The 19,025-nt window shown below is 44.8% G+C and overlaps 1 protein-coding gene across 2 annotated transcripts in view; it reads right to left on the bottom strand.

Annotated features, from left to right (window-relative positions):
• Positions 1 to 19,025, bottom strand: part of LOC134741319 (uncharacterized) — an 86,363-nt gene that overhangs the window by 55,492 nt on the left and 11,846 nt on the right. For both annotated transcript variants that reach the window (XM_063674068.1, XM_063674069.1), the window contains exon 2: positions 1,663 to 1,761. In XM_063674068.1, the coding sequence (XP_063530138.1) occupies positions 1,663 to 1,761 (99 nt within the window). The remainder of the gene's footprint in view (positions 1 to 1,662; positions 1,762 to 19,025) is intronic.

The raw sequence follows: 19,025 nt of genomic DNA, 5'->3' as shown, positions 1-19,025 counted from the left end.
AATTATACCGAAATTTGATGTAACTATTTTGTAAGATCAAATTTCTTATGTGTGAAAATGTTATTATTGCGCAACAATGACGTCGACACTGATTTAGTAATCACTAATCACATTCATATTTTGAGCATCTCGTAAACCAAAGGAGTTTAATTTGATCTCACTTCTAGTATCAGTCGGGATGGCGTTTTATTCGAAACTAGCTTTTGCCCGCGACTTCGTCTGCGTGGACTTAGTAACAGCAACTAAAGTAGCGCCTGGAAAAAATCTCATAGCAATAATTCAATTTGAGCATATGCACACAAATTAGCAGGCACTTCATGAATTATCTCAATTCCACCCCGCTTTTTACTTTCTTACGGGATGATTTTCGGGGATAAAAACTATCCTATGTCCTTCTCAGGGACTCAACCTATCTCTATGCCAAATTTCATCTAAATCGATTCAGCGGTTTAAGCGTGAAGAGGGAACACACAGACAGAAAGACAGACAGACAGACAGACAGACTTTCGCATTTATAATATTAGTATGGAGTATGGATTAGTATGGATAGTATGGATGAAATTTCAAACAGTGTGATCAAACATGCGTCGTAACATGCGCTTCTTGAACACATTATAGATAGCTTGTTAATATTTGTATAAGTATAGGTAGATAAAGCAATGCATGTAATTGTAAATAATTAGGCATTAGAACACTAATGTGAATTTTTCTATGAAACTTGCTTGCAGCTCGTTTCATAATCCCACACTCATATTTTTTGCATATTTTAATGCATTTCAATATCTAAAAGTCAGTTTAAAAAGTTGTAACAATAACTATTAAATAAAAAAGTTAAGAAACCCCGCTACATACCAACAAAATCCACTTTATGCCAAAAATAGCTTACATCATTTCAAACTGTTGGATCGATTTCTATGTAACATATGTACCTAAGAACTTTTCACGTAAAAAATTGCATTGAAATCGGCCCATCCGATGGAAAGTTACGATGCCTCAGACAGACAGACAAACATTGGCGTCAAACATATAATACCCTTCTTTTTGCGTCGGGGCACAGAATAAATAATAATACTAGGTATAAGCAAAGATAGATATAACTCCGTAATAGATGTATACAGTCTAAGAAAAAAACGTGCCTCGAAAATCAAGAAAATTTTATTCTCGTTCAGAGGGCGCTACTAGCTTTGGCTTACTGTCGTATAGATGGCGTTGACGGTTTCGTTTGTTATTTAACAATTTTAACGCATATCAGTGAAAGAACATGGGTCAAAATCATAAAAATAATTAATGCAAATAAAAAAAATCATTTATCCATATTTAAATACATTTTATCGTATTTTTATAAATATTTATTTTTAGTTTTAAAGTGTGTCGACAGATGGCAGTGAATTTACTGGGGTTACAAAATTTACTATGACAGTACCGCTCTAGTATAAGTTACTCTATGGTATAAGTATACAGAAGGTTCACTCTCTAACAAAACGCGTCTATTATGATATGACCGCAAGGTAGCGCAAGCGCGAGCAAGCGTCTGTTCCGTAGCGGTGTGCGGCAATTACTATGGCTAGACACCAAAATTGGTGTGGGCCGCAAGTACTTGTAGCGACGCGACGAAATCGCGGAGTGAGCCTCGCCTGGTCGGGGCTTAAACATGAGACTTACCAATGTATAGAGTGCGCTCGCATACGCCGCATGCTTGATGTGTAGCGTGCGGCAGCAGGGCAACGACGTGTCCTGCTCTGTCGCGGTCCACGCCTTCATCTGTGAAAGAGACAAACATAGTTTCATCAGCGTCTTTAGACACCGACCATGTCCAAGATTGCAGGAGAGGATGTTGTGTGTGCGTCGCATCGTCGAGATGAAGACGTTTGCGAATATACCAGGGTGCGTCGCCAACATGCCAATCGCTTACGCTCCGTAGCGAACGAAACACAACTGTCACTGTCGCACTAATATGGAAGAGTGATAGAGAGACACAACGCGTCGCCAGTGTCAAAAGTGACATTTCTTCAACCAAAACGTCACTGTGACAGATCGGTATCATATCGCTGTGACATCTTATACGAATTGTCCGAATTGGGCCGATAGACCAGAAATGCTGTCATACAGCTAGTTCATCAAAAATGTGAAGTGACATGAAAAAGGACCCATCACTTCATTCTTGTCCACGTCATCCCTTATTCATCGCGTTTAACAATTTTAATTCGACCCTTCTTAAGCCCATGTGTAAAACCCCGCGTCATCAGTGTAGAGTAAATCTTTCGGAGAGAGGGGCATGGCACACTGCGTCCAATTCGCACGTCGCTCCGTCGTGCGAGCGAGATGTCGCTATAATACACGCATAGCGTTGTCTCGCTCAAACTTCGGAGCGGCGTGCGAATCGGACGCAGTGTGCCAATGCCCCAGAGGGTCGATGGCTCTGAGCGTTATTTATTTTGTATTGCTGATGTATCAAGGCGGTTTGTTTACAGAGGACCTACCGCGCGAATCCGAAATTTCGCTATCTGCCTTCGCTCGAATATGCAAGAGTGACACATAACACAACGAGTGATAACGAAATTTCGATTTTCATGTTTGGCGATAGACCCTCAGATACCGCTATAACCGCTAAAGTTTTATAACTAGAGATACCTAACCAGTGTCGCGCCGCATTTCAGTTCTATATTATCATAGAGTAACTTATACTAGAGCGGTATTGTCATAGTAAATTTTGTAACCCCAGTAAATTCTGTCACGTTACTCCCTCCTCCACGTATATTGGAGGAGTGAGTAACGGAGCTGGGAGTGAGGAGGTAGAAAGGAAAGGATAGATATAACAGGGGTAGGTTCTTTATTTATCGGCTATAGTCTAAATATGACACGCTAACAGATGGTTTAAATTACAAAAAGAATAAAAATACGTTTATAGTTGCGCTAGTAGCACGCGCAAGGCAGGAGCACGCACACGGATAGGCGCGCTGATAGCACGCGCAAGGTGAGGCGCGCTGGTAGCACGCGCACAGTAAGGCGCGCAGATAGCACGCGCAAAGGTAAGGCGCGCAGATAGCACGCGCAAAGGTAAGGCGCGCAGATAGCACGCGCAAGGTGAGGCGCGCTGGTAGCACGCACACAGTAAGGCGCGCAGATAGCACGCGCAAGGGTAAGGCACGCAGATAGCACGCGCAAAGGTAAGGCGCGCAGATAGCACGCGCAAAGGTAAGGCGCGCAGATAGCACGCGCAAAGGTGAGGCGTGCTGGCAGCACGCGCACAGTAAGGCGCGCTGGTAGCACGCGCACGGTAAGGCTCGCTGGGTAAGGCGCGCTGATAGCGCGCGCACGGTAAGGCGCGCTGGGTAAGGCGCGCTGATAAGCACGCTCTTCGAAGAGGCGAGGCGCGGTGACAACACGCGCCTGTTGAGGCGAGTCGCGCCGATAGCGGGCGAGGCGCGGTGACAGCACGCGCCTGTTGAGGCGAGGCGCGCCGATAGCGCGCGCCTAGGAGACGAGGCGCTCCGCTAGAGCAACCGCAAAGCACCACCGGACTTGGGCGCGTGCAGAGAGCGCCAGACTTCGCCAGGAACACAGGTAACTTTTTAAGGAGCGCGAGCGAGGGTTTCTTGATGGTGCGGGGCCTGGCTTGGCCCCGCACGGACCCTTACAACTGACGTTCCTTTATTGGGAACTAGAAGCAAACTGAATTCAGATGTCCGCTGGGCCGCTTATATAGCTAGCGATAACATTTTCTAGAATTATTGTTTACTTTGTTATTATTTTTGAAAATATTTGAAAATATTTGTTCACCAGTAACAATTTTTAGATAAAATTTAGAACAAACTACTTGAAAACTATACGACCTAAACTTCATGCTAAGGAATTTAGAGTAAATTAATAGTTTGACGGATTATGTCGAAACAAAGAAACAAATATGTCAAGGAAAATTTATAGTGAATTTTAGGTCGATTAGCTTTGAAATCATTATAAAAACATGAAATGATTAGAAAAACAGCAAGGTAAGTTTCAGGAATTATGAAACAGCAAGCGGGGCAGAGGTTTCAGACTTCGCACGCGACAGGAAAGTTCGCGAGAGCTTAAAGCATCTCCGTAACGTTATCCTGTGATTTTCAGGCGCAGATCAAGAAAATAGTAATTTAATTGGAGCCAGGGAATGCAATTTTAAAAGGTTCGATCAATTGGATTCTTACGCTAGAAACCAAAGAAGGGAGGAGTTACAGAGAAGTAATCCAAGCATGCAAGGTAAAACACTACATTACCCCAAAAACCACGGAAAAAAAAAAACTTTTACGTTAACTTCAACGGGAAAGTTTTTTTTTAAATTTTTATTATTATTGTCTAATATACGTAAAAGTAGTGCAAAGTGAGGTGAAGTGCTAAAGAAAACATAGAATTAATTATTAAAGAAGAATTAGTGCAGGGTATGAGATGAAGTGCTAGAATAAAGTTAAACAAAATGAAGTAGGGAATTTCCTGTCCGTTCATACCTCTCTTTCAAAAATCACGCGATTATCCATCTCTGACATGAGTAAGGGGTTGTGGTTCACGTTCGATGACTCACACTCCTAAGGAAAAACTCTCAATGACCTATGGCTTGTTTTTCGGGAGTAGTCGGCCGCTCCACTGGAAAAAAATGATGAAAACTATATACAATCTAGTCGGTTTAGAGCCGACGAGAGTAAGAAAAATAGAGTTAGTATTTACTTAAGTTGTGGTAGGGGTAGACCTACCACGAGTATTGGGCATAAATAGAATGACCAAGTAGCTTAATATATATATATATATATATATTTTTTTTTATATTTTAGATTGGAGAACCGCTCCGGAAGAAGATGCCATGCGAGACATTGAAGTCTAGTCGCAAGCTGAAGCATATTAGATGCCTGGAAATATAAGATAAAAAAAATAAATAAACCTAAGATGAAGTGATGAATAATAATTTAATTAGGTATTAATAAAAATTAAGTTTTGAAGTCCTTAATGTGCCATTTATTTCTGGACCCATTAGGATCTTCAAGTATATAGACAAGAGGTGAGAGTTTTTGGATAACTCTGCATTTGATATATTTAGGGGCCAGTTTGGCACTAAAATAGTTGCCGGCATTGCTGAGGACGTAATTTTTCCTCCAAATTATATCGTCAACCTCAAATTCCTTAAAGGATTTTCTAAGGTCGTATCTAGTGCTGTTTTTAGAGTGTGCCTTAAATAGGGCGACTTGAACTTTATCGAAAATTGGGGATAAGAGCGCCAGGTTATTGGCATAAATATCTCTAGGAAGGAACACTATTTCGTCAAGATTTTGACAGTGTGAATAAATAGAACCACAAGGAATAGTTTCGCGTCCGAAAACCAAAAATGAAGGCGTGTAGCCAGTTACTAGGTTAGTCGAGTTATTCATAGCAGACTGAATCGTTGGGAGGTGAGTATCCCATGATCTATGATCATCACCAACCAAGGATGCTAGAGCAGTTATTATGGTTCTATTATATCTTTCTGTCGGGTTAACCTGTGGACAGTAAAGGGGATTAAAGTTAGCGAAGGGTATTTTATATTTATTAATTAAGTTGTGGAACTCACATGAACGGAATTGAGGTCCGTTGTCCATGATTAGCGTTTGTGGGACTCCAAAAACTAGAAACACGAAATTCTCTAGGTAGTAGATTATGTCTGGAGCTCGGGCACGCTTTAAAGGAAAAATTATACTGTATTTAGTAAAATAACAGTTTATGACTAGTATGTATTGATTTCTTTTTCTAGTCATAGGTAAAGGGCCTAGAAGGTCAAGGGATATACATTGGAAGGGTCGTGAACAAATTTTTGGTTTGCCCATAGGACCATAGGGTGAATGATTGGAGTGTTTGTAGGATAGGCATGTTTCACATGTAGATATGAGTCTAGCCACATCTTTAAACATGCCTGTCCAGTAATAGTGTTGTGAAAGTTTCTTGTAAGTCTTGAAGGTTCCCAAGTGAGGTGCCGACGGAAGTCCATGAAATTTTTCAATCAGCGACTTTCTTTCTGCAGGAGGTGGAACTTCTTTCCAAATGAAATCATTCGATAAGGAGTCTTGATTGCACCTCTGACGGAATAACTTGTTGTCTTTGAAGTTGTAGTTTGGATAGCTGTCGGGATTGTTTTGACAATCTGTAACAAGTCTGTTATAAAGTTCTTCGTCGTTGTTTCTATGCTGATTTTCTTGGACTATAGGTGCTGTATGGTGAAAATCCGAGTCTTTGTTATTGAAGCGTGATAGTAAGTCTGGGACGACATTATCCTTACCTCGTTTGTGCTTTAGAATGAAGTTGAAAGTTGAAAGTCTGAGAGTCCATCTGGCAAGTCTTCCTGAAGGATTAGATAAATTTGAGAACCATTTGAGGGCTGCATGATCGGTGTATACCGTGAACTGTCTGCCGTTGTCGACGTAGCATCTCCAGTGCTCCAATGCAGTAATTACAGCTAAAGTCTCGCGTTCAGTGGTTGAGTAGTTTTGCTCGTGCTTGTTTAGGGTCTTGCTCATATATGCGATGACAGCTTCTTTATCTTCATGTTTTTGAGTCAGAATCGCGCCGATTCCGTAATTTGAGGCATCACAATGGACGGCGAAGGGTTCTTCAAAGTTAGGGCAGGCAAGGACGGGAGTTGTAGCTGTTGAGCGTAGACTGTTTTTCTTGAAGCTCGTACGCCGAAGACTGGAACGCGCTGGCCGAAGTGAAGCTACCGCTGCCAATTACCTCAGAAATACCACCACCATGTTACCGGGTTAGTGTGAGGGTTAGTAAGAACACTTATTTCAGGGTTAAAGTTGTTAAGTGTAGAGGTGTTGTAGAAAGACTGACGAGGCTAGATTGGGCAGTCATATTTATATGAGAGCGCGACCGCGCCCCGCCCACTGTGTCACGTGGGTGAGTTGTGCAGAGTCAGTTTCCATTTATTGGCCAATCAGCTTACGCTATTTTACAAAGTTAGGGAATAGGTAATATTTATTGTGGGACATTGATTCTTAATAATACACATTGATTGACTTATAACTATGCACGAAATATTGAAATAAAAACATAAACACACAATGATTAAAAGACATAGAAAGTTACACAATAATAAAACACAAAATTAGAGGATCACAAAACGTACAATAAAATTATCTTAAAAGCTATATACGACAATCTCCCCCGCGTGTGCCAACACCGTCTCCATTCGTGGAGTATATAGGTATAAGCCGGGAAACTGGACGGCGGACTTCACCCGCTCGGGTGCGAACAATGGCTACTCTTACGTGGCCATCAGGGCCGGGAAAGAGTTGTGCGATTTCGCCTCTAGGCCATGTTCCTCGTGGCATAGAGCTGTCCGCTACGATGACGATGTCGCCTATATTTAGCTTCTGCACGTTCTGGTGAGCACTGGGCCGAGGGAGGAGGCTGGGTCTGTATTCTTTCTGCCAGCGCCTCCAAAAGTGATCGGCTAAGTTCTGCGCTGTCTTCCATGACGACAGTGACATATCTTTGTCTGTGAAGACGCCCAGCGGTGCCATTGCGCTCGACCGGCCGATGAGAAAATGGTTCGGCGTCAGAGCCTCGACATCTAGGTCTGGATTCACAGGTGTCAGTGGTCTGGAGTTCACTACGTGCTCGGCTTCTAGAAGCAGCGTATGTAGAACTTCTTCATGAGGTGCTCTCTCTTTTAGTGTAGCTTTCAGTGCAGTTTTCACGCTGCCCACGAGTCGTTCCCATGCACCGCCGGCGGAAGGGTTGCCAGGCGGTATCTTTTTCCAGGTGATCGCTCGTTCAGTCAGGAATGGCTTTAGACTGTCTGGCAGCGTTTTCTTGGCCTCTGCAATTTCTCGTTCTGCTCCGTAGAAGTTAGTTGCGTTGTCGGAGTACAGAACGGTAGGCGTGCCGCGCCGAGCTATCATTCTGCGCAGTGAGAGTATCATAGAGGATGCCGAAAGTGAGGCGGCAAGCTCTAAGTGCACAGCTCGGGTAGTGAGGCAAGTATAAATACGCCCCATCTTTTCTCGCGGCGGCGGCCTATTGTAATATTCATTGGGCCAAATAAATCTACGGCTGCGGCGGTAAATGGCGGTTGATTCGCCTGGAGCCTCTCTGGTGGTAAGTCGCCTACAGGAACCTTGAGTGTGGTCCCCTTATAGGTCCGACACCATTGGCACTTATTCGTTATATAACGAATGCTACCGCGCAGACCGATAATATAATATCTCTGTTTCAGCTCGTTTATCACTGTTGAGTGGTTGCCGTGATTGTAGAGAGCATGAAAATGATGTATTAGCAGCTTGACGAAATCTTCTTTAGCGTGTAGAACGGGTATGTGTACATCTTTATCTATTCTGGCGTTCAGCACGATGACTCCATTTTTGTCGAGTTTTACTGCGATTTTATGGAGTGGCGATTTCTTCGGAATCGGCCGTCCAGTTTCCATTAACTTGATTTCCTCTGGAAAGGCTTCATGTTGACTCCGGCGTATAAGCAATATCTCTGCTAAGTTCAAATGCCCCTTATTTATGTCTGTGTCTGGTTTCTTTTTAAGCAATGCGGCTTTAAAAACCTCGGCGGCAACCAGTGTTTTAGCGGTGGCGCGGACTAAGCGTACGAACTTTGAGAACCTACATACCTCCGGCAGGTACTCAAACTTATTTTTCGCGGCGCCTACCGAGCATACGAGCTTGTTAACGCGTTCTTCGCCCGTATCGGCGACGGGCGCGGGCGTTTTCTCTGTCGGCCAATGCTCCTCGCTTTTACGTATGAAATCGGGCCCTATGAACCATCGGTGGTTCGCTCCAAATTGCGTAGGTATACCGCGCGTCGCGTCGTCAGCTACGTTAGCTGCACTAGGCACCCAGCGCCAGTTGGCGGGGGTGGTAGTGTTCTCGATTTCCGCTAACCTATGTGCGACGAACGTTTTGTACCTACGTGGGTCCGACCGTATCCACGTGAGTGCCGTTTTGGAGTCAGACCAAAAATACTTGTCCTTTATTACGTAGTCTGACTCTTTGACTATGGTCTCCGCTAACCTAGTCGCTAGTACGCAGCTCTGTAATTCCATTCGTGGAATACTAACTACCCGGAGAGGTGACACTCGGGCCTTTGCGGCCACTAATGCGGACGTTCTAGTCCCCTCGGGGTTGACGCTGACTAGGTACACGGCCGCGGCATATATTTTTTCACTTGCGTCGCAAAAAACATGCATATATGCCTCCCTATTAAATGCGGGCACGTGTCGCGGAATTTCCAAGTCCCGTAATTGTTGTACGTTATCTATGAACGATCGCCATGCGGGTGCGAGCGAGACTGGTATGGGCGAGTCCCATCCGATTCCGGTGCGCCATATCTCCTGCATTAATGCCTTGCCTAAGACGGATATGGGGCTTACGTATCCGATCGGATCGAATATCGACATCGCACTACTCGTAACCTGTCGTTTTGTGGGTAATTTCTGACCGTTAAGTACGTCCTCGGGCGTGTTGCGAAAGTTTACGTTGAAACCTAAGGTGTCACGCTTGTGATTCCATTTCAAACCTAACGTACGTTCGCTCTCGCTAGCGCCTAACAATGACGTTTCCTCTTTACTGTTAACTACGTCAGCAATAACCGCAGGATGATTCGACGCGAACCCGCGAAGCTCGAATGACGCGCGCATATTTAATTCGTAAACCTCGTTTACTATGCGCCTGGCGTCGTCCTCGGACGTATCGAGCGCGATCAACATGTCGTCCATGTACGTATTTTTTATTGTTTTTTCAGCTGCGATCGGAAATTGTTCGCTATGCGTTCTTGCGTTTTCGTTTTTGACGTATAGCGCGGTTGTCGGCGACGCTGCCGATCCAAATATAAGCCGCTTCATTCTGTATTCTTGCGGTGGAGAGGTGCGGTCCTCCCCCCGCCAAACGAAACGTAACGCATCGCGATCTTGTTCAATTATCTCGATCTGTAAAAACATTTCTTTGACGTCCGCTATTACCGCGATTTTACCCTCGCGGAAACGCACTAGTACGCCAAAGAGTGACTCTAACAAGTCGGGGCCGGCCAAAAGCGCGCTATTGAGCGACCGTCCGTAGGCCGTGGCGGCCGCGTCCCACACTAATCTCATTTTGCCGCGTTGCGGGTGAAAAGTTGGGAAATGCGCTAAGTACCACACCCGGGGCGCATCGAGGGGGGGCGGCGACTCCATTTTCTCCGCGTAACCCTTGTCAAGCAAGTTAGCCATATGCTTTGCATATTCGGCCTTTAACGTTGCATCTCGGTCTAGTTTTCGTTCTAGACTGTACAGCCGTTTTAATGCTTGCGCTCGGTTATCTGGGAGCTTTTCGTCGTCTGTCCGCCATAATAAGCCCGCTCGATACCTATTCTCCCCCGGTATTTTTACACAGGTGGTTTTCAGCAAGTCTAGCGCGCGCTGGTCGGGATCGGCCCGAGGTAGCTTTTGTGAAACGCCTAATGATTCTATGTCAAAATGCCGTTTCATTAGCTCTAAAGCCTCGTCGTCCGCGGTTTTAGGCCGTGCGTGCCCTACAAAATTTACCGCGGCGCGGCGCGTTCTATCTGGGCCGTGTAAAACCCAGCCCAGTCTAGTTAGGCTAGCAATGGGAAGCTCAGGCGGGCCCTCTAAAATTTGCCGAGAAATGATGAGGTGCCAATTATCTTGTCCTATCACGATGGTAGGTATGCCGGTCGGGTAACTTAATTCGTCCGCGATTTTAGTCAAGTGTTCGCACTTGTCGACTACGTCACGTGGTACGCCCTGCATTCCTATGCCAATATCGCCAATCGTGATTACCTCCATCATTTCCATGTGTCGGCTACAAAAACCCCGTATTGCGACTCGTAACGTATACGAATCTGGATTTCTGACTACGCCGCCTATGCCTTCTATCTCTAAAGTTTCGCCTTTTACGCGAGGCGCGAGTTTATCGGCCGTTTCGTGAAGCATCAAAGTCATAGCCGCGCCTTCGTCTAACAGCGCGAGGGTTTGCACGGTACCTAGCGGTCCCGACACCTCTACAGGCATGACTTTGAGGTACGTTTGCGGGAGCCTAATATTATTAACCGCTACCGCCGGAGTGCTATTACCGTTCGCGGGCGCGGCCGCGTTCAGTCCGTGTAATAGCTTATGATGTCCGGCTTCGCATTGGTTAACTCCGCACGCGATGTACTTGCACTTAAACTTACGGTGAGCCGCGTCTAAGCACCTATAGCATAATCTAGCGCCCTTCGCTAAGTCCCACCGTTCAGGAATCGTCGCCGCTAAAAATTTACGACACGCGCTAACTTTGTGCTCGTGGCCGTTCTGGCAAACGGCGCACGTGCTGCGCGAGACAGGGACGGACGATGTCTGTTGTTTGGGCTTAGCTCCGGTCGACGCGGGTTTTTTTTTGTTACTATCGCGAGGCTTAACTTGTGCGATAGCGGGTTTATTACTACGCGGCGCTTCGCGTACGTAATGATCGTGGGAATCTGATTCCGACTCCGTGCTAGGATCGCGGGAAAACGCGGGGGCGCGACGCCTATCGCGAGAACTGCTTGCTCGCCTAGGGTCGTGCTCAAAAGATACCGTGTTTACGGTGTTCCGCAATCTGTTCGACGGCCTATGTCGGTTGACGCGTTTGGCTGCAGTGCTAATTTCGTTCAAAAACTCCGATAATGCAACTAGACCGGGAGTTTGACTATTAGACTGCCTATATTTTGCCCATTCGTAACGCACAATCAGATTAAGTTTGTCCACGATTTTGTTTACAAGTTCAGGCGCGTGTAAGTACTGCTCTTGTCGCAGCGAACGTATGGTTGCGACGGCATTCGCAATATGTGCGGCGAAGGAAGTTATGTTCGCGTTGTCCTCTGACAAGCGCGGCATACGTTTTATATTATGCAACTCCGTTAACACAATTTCCTCCGGGTCGCCGAATTGCCGTTCTAGCGCCTCCATAATTTCGTACGGGTCCTGAACTGTGTACATTATTGATTTCACGGCGGTCCGAGCCTCGCCTTTGAGCGCGCGCCTAATACGACTTACGTTATTGACGGCACTAAACATGGGAGACGTGTCCTCGAACTCTGCCCTAAATGAAATCCATTCGGTTATATCTCCTCCGAATGAGGGTAACTCGGGCGGCTTATGGTAGATAGGTGCATAACTGCCGTGTGGCACCTCTAAATAACGCGGTTGCGGCCTACTAGTACCCCGCTCAATGGCGGCGGCGCGCGGCGGCGGCGCTGTCTCCTTCGGCAAGGGAATTTTACTATTCTCGATCGCGACGTCGTGCTCCTGCGGCCTACACTGTTGTCCTACCCAATTCCTAGTACGCCGTTCAGACTCGTCAGCCACGGTACTGCCTCTGTCAGAATTCGCCTCCAATTCGGCGATCTGCAGCTTTAATTTGGCAGTATCGAACTGCTTCTGAGCGACAACTAGAGCGGCTTTATGAACCTCGAGCTCGGCCATGAGCACCGATAATTGACTATCACGATCCCTATTTACCGATTCGCGACTTCTGATTGATCCACGAACAGACGGCGCCCGCGGCGGCGGCGGCGCGACCACGGGGTCTTTATTTACTAGCGTATTTGACCTACTGCGAACTACTACCGTATTTTCTAACGCGTCCGAGTGTACCGAATTGTTGTCTATCTCTCCACCGCTATTCACTTGGTTACCGGTGGAGCCTTTGCTCCATGTATGTGTCTCGGTAGACGTGGTCTTGCCGGACGAGGGGGTAAGGGTGTCTGTGGGCGCGGGGGCAGGCGGGCCCTTAGCGCGCGGTCGAAGATTTCTCGTACTCTTCGTAGACATCTTCTTCTTTCTTGACACACACGCGGGGGTCCCTAACTATATACAAATTTACCTGCCTAACACCTATGCCCTGACGCCACAGAGCGCAACGTCAGTGCCCCTAAGCGTAAATCCCTCGGTGCACTGAATCTCCCGCAATGACAAAGTGCAATGCCTAGAGCGTTCGAAAGCAGTGTGATGGCATCACCATGTGACACATGCAACGAAAGTTGCCAGGACGCGTGAGTGGAGGTAAACCTACAACACAGCACGGTCCGACCGGCAAGCCGGTTTGGTGGGGTATGGAGGGGTAATTAGGCAAGGGTCTGAGCCGAAGCGTACTTCAAGGCTCAGCGCGTTCGTTTTTCAAGCTTCTTTTTTCTATCTGAGTGGAGAAAAATCTCGACACTCAGCGCGTACTTGTTTCTTTGTTCTTTCTTCTATCTGAGTGGAGAAATTCTCAACACTCAGCGCGTACTTGTTTCTTTGTTCTTTATTCGGCTATCGAAGGACCATAATTGTTGAGCGTAGACTGTTTTTCTTGAAGCTCGTACGCCGAAGACTGGAACGCGCTGGCCGAAGTGAAGCTACCGCTGCCAATTACCTCAGAAATACCACCACCATGTTACCGGGTTAGTGTGAGGGTTAGTAAGAACACTTATTTCAGGGTTAAAGTTGTTAAGTGTAGAGGTGTTGTAGAAAGACTGACGAGGCTAGATTGGGCAGTCATATTTATATGAGAGCGCGACCGCGCCCCGCCCACTGTGTCACGTGGGTGAGTTGTGCAGAGTCAGTTTCCATTTATTGGCCAATCAGCTTACGCTATTTTACAAAGTTAGGGAATAGGTAATATTTATTGTGGGACATTGATTCTTAATAATACACATTGATTGACTTATAACTATGCACGAAATATTGAAATAAAAACATAAACACACAATGATTAAAAGACATAGAAAGTTACACAATAATAAAACACAAAATTAGAGGATCACAAAACGTACAATAAAATTATCTTAAAAGCTATATACGACAGTAGCCAAGAGTTCTTTGAGTTTCAGGAAGGCTGTGTTAGCTTCAGAAGTCCAAAGGAATTTAGGAGCGTTCTTACCCGTAGCTGCTAGCTTGTTCAGTGGTGCTGCTATAGTGCTGAAGTTAGGTATGAACCTTCTAAACCAACTGCAGGTGCCGTGGAATCTTCTGATTTCTTTCTTCGTGGTTGGTGTAGGATAGTCTAATATAGCACGAACCTTATCAGGATCAGCCCTTAAGCCTTGTTCGTCGACGATGAATCCCAAGTATTTGAGTTCCTTTTTAAAGAATTGACTTTTTTCGAAGTTAATTGTTAGGCCAGCGTAAGTTAGTTTTTCGAGAACTTTTAGTAAAAGGGAGATATGTTCGTCAAAAGTTTTGGATACGATAACGATGTCGTCCAAATAGCAAAATACCTTATGTTCGAATTCTGGGGTAAAGAGTGTGTCCATAAGCCTTTGCTGCGTTGCAGGAGCGTTGGTGAGACCAAAAGGCATGACCACAAATCGGTACATTCCTCTGCCGGGAACGTAGAATGAAGTTTTGTCCTTGTCTGGAGGATGTAATGGAACTTCCCAGAATGCTTTAGCGATGTCGATGCTAGACAGGTATTTAGCTTCCCGCAGGTGATCCAAGATCTCGTTCATGAAAGGAAGGCTGTAGGCGTCACGACGAGTGATGGCGTTCAATTTCCTACTATCCACACAGAAACGCCACTCACCATTCTTTTTAGGGGTTATAATAACCGGTGATGACCAAGGGCTCTCGCAGGGTTCGATTACCTTCCAAGCGAGCATCTTGTCCACTTCGTTGATCAGCGCCTTTTGCTTCTCAGGAGAGAGTCGATAGCAGCGTTGTTTTATTGGAGGGGAATCACCGGTGTCAATCTTGTGGCAAACCAGGTGAGTTCTTCCAAGTTCGCCCTTTTCTTCAAAAGAAATCTGCCGAAAACGAGTAATTATATCTTTAGCGATGTTTTTCTGTTCAGACTTTAAGGCTTCGAAAGTAAAGATTTTTTCTTGTTCTAGTGTAATCGTGTTACACTTTAAGTCATCAAGAAAATTAGGTTTTAGTAAATCAGGAATCAAGTCAAAAGCTTTCCAGAAATCAACTCCAAGAATTATAGAAGGGTGTATTTCCGGGAATACGTGAGCTCTTATGGCGTGTGTTTTGTTGTTAAAAGTCATGAGCAAGTCTATATGGCCAATTGAATGTAGTTTATTCTTCTTTTTGGCTGTAGAAACTGTAGTTGGACACGACTTAGATAAAGGATAACCCATTTTCAAAAGGCTGAAATGGGAGTTATTGCCCAGAATGGTTAATGAACTGCCGCTATCTAGTAAGCCAGAGAAGGGAATGTTATCTATAGTGAATGTTAAGAATGGTCTGTCACTATCTTGTTCTTCCTCATAGAGAACTGAAGAAATTTTATAGACAGTGAAAAAGTTACGAAGATAAGACAGCCAATCTTTCCAATCATTTGCATTAAAGTAATGAGCTTTATCTAAGTCGCGCTGAGTTAGTTTTTTGGAGAAGAACTATTTGAAGGATTGCATTTAGGGCAATCAGGGGACTTGTGACCTTTCAGACCACATTTGAAGCAAATAGGATAGTGAGGTTGGTTACAGGTGCTAAGGGAATGTCCATTGCTACGGCATCGGACGCAGAAAAGGTTAGCAGTAAATTTATTATTAATGCTATTTACTTGCTTTGAGAAATTATATCTGCCAGGTCTAACCTCCGAATTGAATGCAGGTTTAGAATTATAATTAGAAGAGAATTTGGAAGTTGATGGAGTAGGCATATAGTTGAACTCCGAAGCCAGTTGGTCTACAGCTGGTTTGGGTTCTGTGAAGTTGCGGTCTCTGTCCAAAATATGTTCATAATTTTGGCATGCCGCTAGGAGTTCATCAATAGAATTTATTTTGTTGAGTGCAACAAAAACTGAGTAAGAAGGACGTATGTTTCTCAGGAGGATTGCCAGTTGTTCAGATTCCAGCAATTGCTTATTAAGGCGAGAGAACATGCCGTGCATAATGGAGACGTAGATAACAATCGCTTCAGTTTCACCTTGCGTTCTAGCGTGAATAGCAGTCAAAAGTTTGTGATCGTAGTCCGTATTTCCGAAATCTCTAACTAATAAGTTAGAAATATCGTCCCAGGAAAGATCTGGTTTACGGATTTTTTGAAAGCGTATCCAATGAAGGGCTTTATCAGTGAAGATTTCAAACACTAACTCAGCAAGACGTTCCTTTTTAAGGTTGCGAGAGGTGCTGAATTCTTGTACCTTTTGAAGAAAAGATTTTGGGCAAGAGTCACCATTATAAGCAAGTTTCCTCAGCTCAGAGATTACGTTCGAAGGAGAAACAATTTGGAAGGTCTGTTGGCCGAGAGGAGATTTTAGTTGTTGGGAGTTAGAAGTAGCTAATGATGTCTCAGAGGTCTCGGGCGCGGGAGCGTGTTGGGAAAACTGAGGGGTAGATTCCGCTGATTCAAATAGTAAGCCTTCATAACTGTTCTCCAAAACCTTGAATCTTTCAGAGAGAGTGTTAAGATTATCTGCAAAAGGAGAGTCATGATCTAGATCAATACGATTAAATCTATAATGTAAGTGATTGATAAATGATTCCAACCTTTTAGTTGCATATAGCGAAGGTTTCGCTTGAAGCTGCTCAATTTTTGCTTGTATGAAGGTAAGGCAAGTCTCAATCTGTAATAAATCTTCCTGTGGAGGAATAATGGAATTAAGTACCTCCGATGCGGGTTGCGATTGACCCAAAACCTCTGCTTGCTTTTTCAAGGCAACCAAGTTTTCCCTAGGTTCCTCTAACCTAATGCGAACCTCATATTCTAGCTCTGCTTTGTTTAGATTAGCGTATTTAATGGTGCGTGCCATATTTGACTAAAGAAATAAAAATAAAAAAAAATTAAACAGAAAGAGGCCGAAAAGTTATTTAAGATTTAAAGACACGGATTCTGTCTATAATTTAGAATTTAGTGGGTTAAGAAAGCCGGTAAATTTAAAAGTTGGGCGCCAAAACTGTCACGTTACTCCCTCCTCCACGTATATTGGAGGAGTGAGTAACGGAGCTGGGAGTGAGGAGGTAGAAAGGAAAGGATAGATATAACAGGGGTAGGTTCTTTATTTATCGGCTATAGTCTAAATATGACACGCTAACAGATGGTTTAAATTACAAAAAGAATAAAAATACGTTTATAGTTGCGCTAGTAGCACGCGCAAGGCAGGAGCACGCACACGGATAGGCGCGCTGATAGCACGCGCAAGGTGAGGCGCGCTGGTAGCACGCGCACAGTAAGGCGCGCAGATAGCACGCGCAAAGGTAAGGCGCGCAGATAGCACGCGCAAAGGTAAGGCGCGCAGATAGCACGCGCAAGGTGAGGCGCGCTGGTAGCACGCACACAGTAAGGCGCGCAGATAGCACGCGCAAGGGTAAGGCACGCAGATAGCACGCGCAAAGGTAAGGCGCGCAGATAGCACGCGCAAAGGTAAGGCGCGCAGATAGCACGCGCAAAGGTGAGGCGTGCTGGCAGCACGCGCACAGTAAGGCGCGCTGGTAGCACGCGCACGGTAAGGCTCGCTGGGTAAGGCGCGCTGATAGCGCGCGCACGGTAAGGCGCGCTGGGTAAGGCGCGCTGATAAGCACGCTCTTCGAAGAGGCGAGGCGCGGTGACAACACGCGCCTGTTGAGGCGAGTCGCGCCGATAGCGGGCGAGGCGCGGTGACAGCACGCGCCTGTTGAGGCGAGGCGCGCCGATAGCGCGCGCCTAGGAGACGAGGCGCTCCGCTAGAGCAACCGCAAAGCACCACCGGACTTGGGCGCGTGCAGAGAGCGCCAGACTTCGCCAGGAACACAGGTAACTTTTTAAGGAGCGCGAGCGAGGGTTTCTTGATGGTGCGGGGCCTGGCTTGGCCCCGCACGGACCCTTACAACTGACGTTCCTTTATTGGGAACTAGAAGCAAACTGAATTCAGATGTCCGCTGGGCCGCTTATATAGCTAGCGATAACATTTTCTAGAATTATTGTTTACTTTGTTATTATTTTTGAAAATATTTGAAAATATTTGTTCACCAGTAACAATTTTTAGATAAAATTTAGAACAAACTACTTGAAAACTATACGACCTAAACTTCATGCTAAGGAATTTAGAGTAAATTAATAGTTTGACGGATTATGTCGAAACAAAGAAACAAATATGTCAAGGAAAATTTATAGTGAATTTTAGGTCGATTAGCTTTGAAATCATTATAAAAACATGAAATGATTAGAAAAACAGCAAGGTAAGTTTCAGGAATTATGAAACAGCAAGCGGGGCAGAGGTTTCAGACTTCGCACGCGACAGGAAAGTTCGCGAGAGCTTAAAGCATCTCCGTAACGTTATCCTGTGATTTTCAGGCGCAGATCAAGAAAATAGTAATTTAATTGGAGCCAGGGAATGCAATTTTAAAAGGTTCGATCAATTGGATTCTTACGCTAGAAACCAAAGAAGGGAGGAGTTACAGAGAAGTAATCCAAGCATGCAAGGTAAAACACTACAATTCACTGCCATCTATCGACACACTTTAACACCAAAAATGAAGATTTATAAAAATACGATAAAATGTATTTAAATATAGATAAATGTTTTTTTATTTTTATTTGCATTAATCATTTTTATGATTTTGACCCGTGTTCTTTCACTGATATGCGTTAAAATTGTTAAATAACAAACGAAACCGTCAACGCCATCTATACGACAGTAGGCCAAAACTAGTAGCGCCCTCTGAACGAGAATCAAATTTTCTTGATTTTCGAGGCACGTTTTTTCCTTAGACTGTATCCATCTATTACTGAGTTATATCTATCTTTGATATTATTAAAAGACGCGATTAACTTAGTTATGAAAATAAATAATTATTATCTACTTATCTAAGGTGCCTTTTGGATCACAAATTTTCGGACCTCTTTTACAAGTGTCCGGCCCTTTTAAGAGGCTACATGTTTGGAGAGATCGAAAACCTTTATATTATAAAACTTTTTCGTATTTTATCCGAGAAATATCGAAATATTTTGCAGATTTCAAAGGTTGTAGGCTGTTTACAATGTCACTTTCAGAAGTTACTTGAAGATTTTAACACACAATGAGATATGGATTGGTGAAAGGGTTTCTGTGAGGCCATTTGCTTACCGAGATTAGACAAATTGAAAGCTGAGGCAGAGTATT

This window comes from Cydia strobilella, chromosome 5 (genome assembly GCF_947568885.1).
Source record: "Cydia strobilella chromosome 5, ilCydStro3.1, whole genome shotgun sequence".
Taxonomy (NCBI): domain Eukaryota; kingdom Metazoa; phylum Arthropoda; class Insecta; order Lepidoptera; family Tortricidae; genus Cydia; species Cydia strobilella.
Note: the sequence above shows the minus strand (reverse complement) of the source record. Positions and strands in the feature narration are given on the sequence as shown.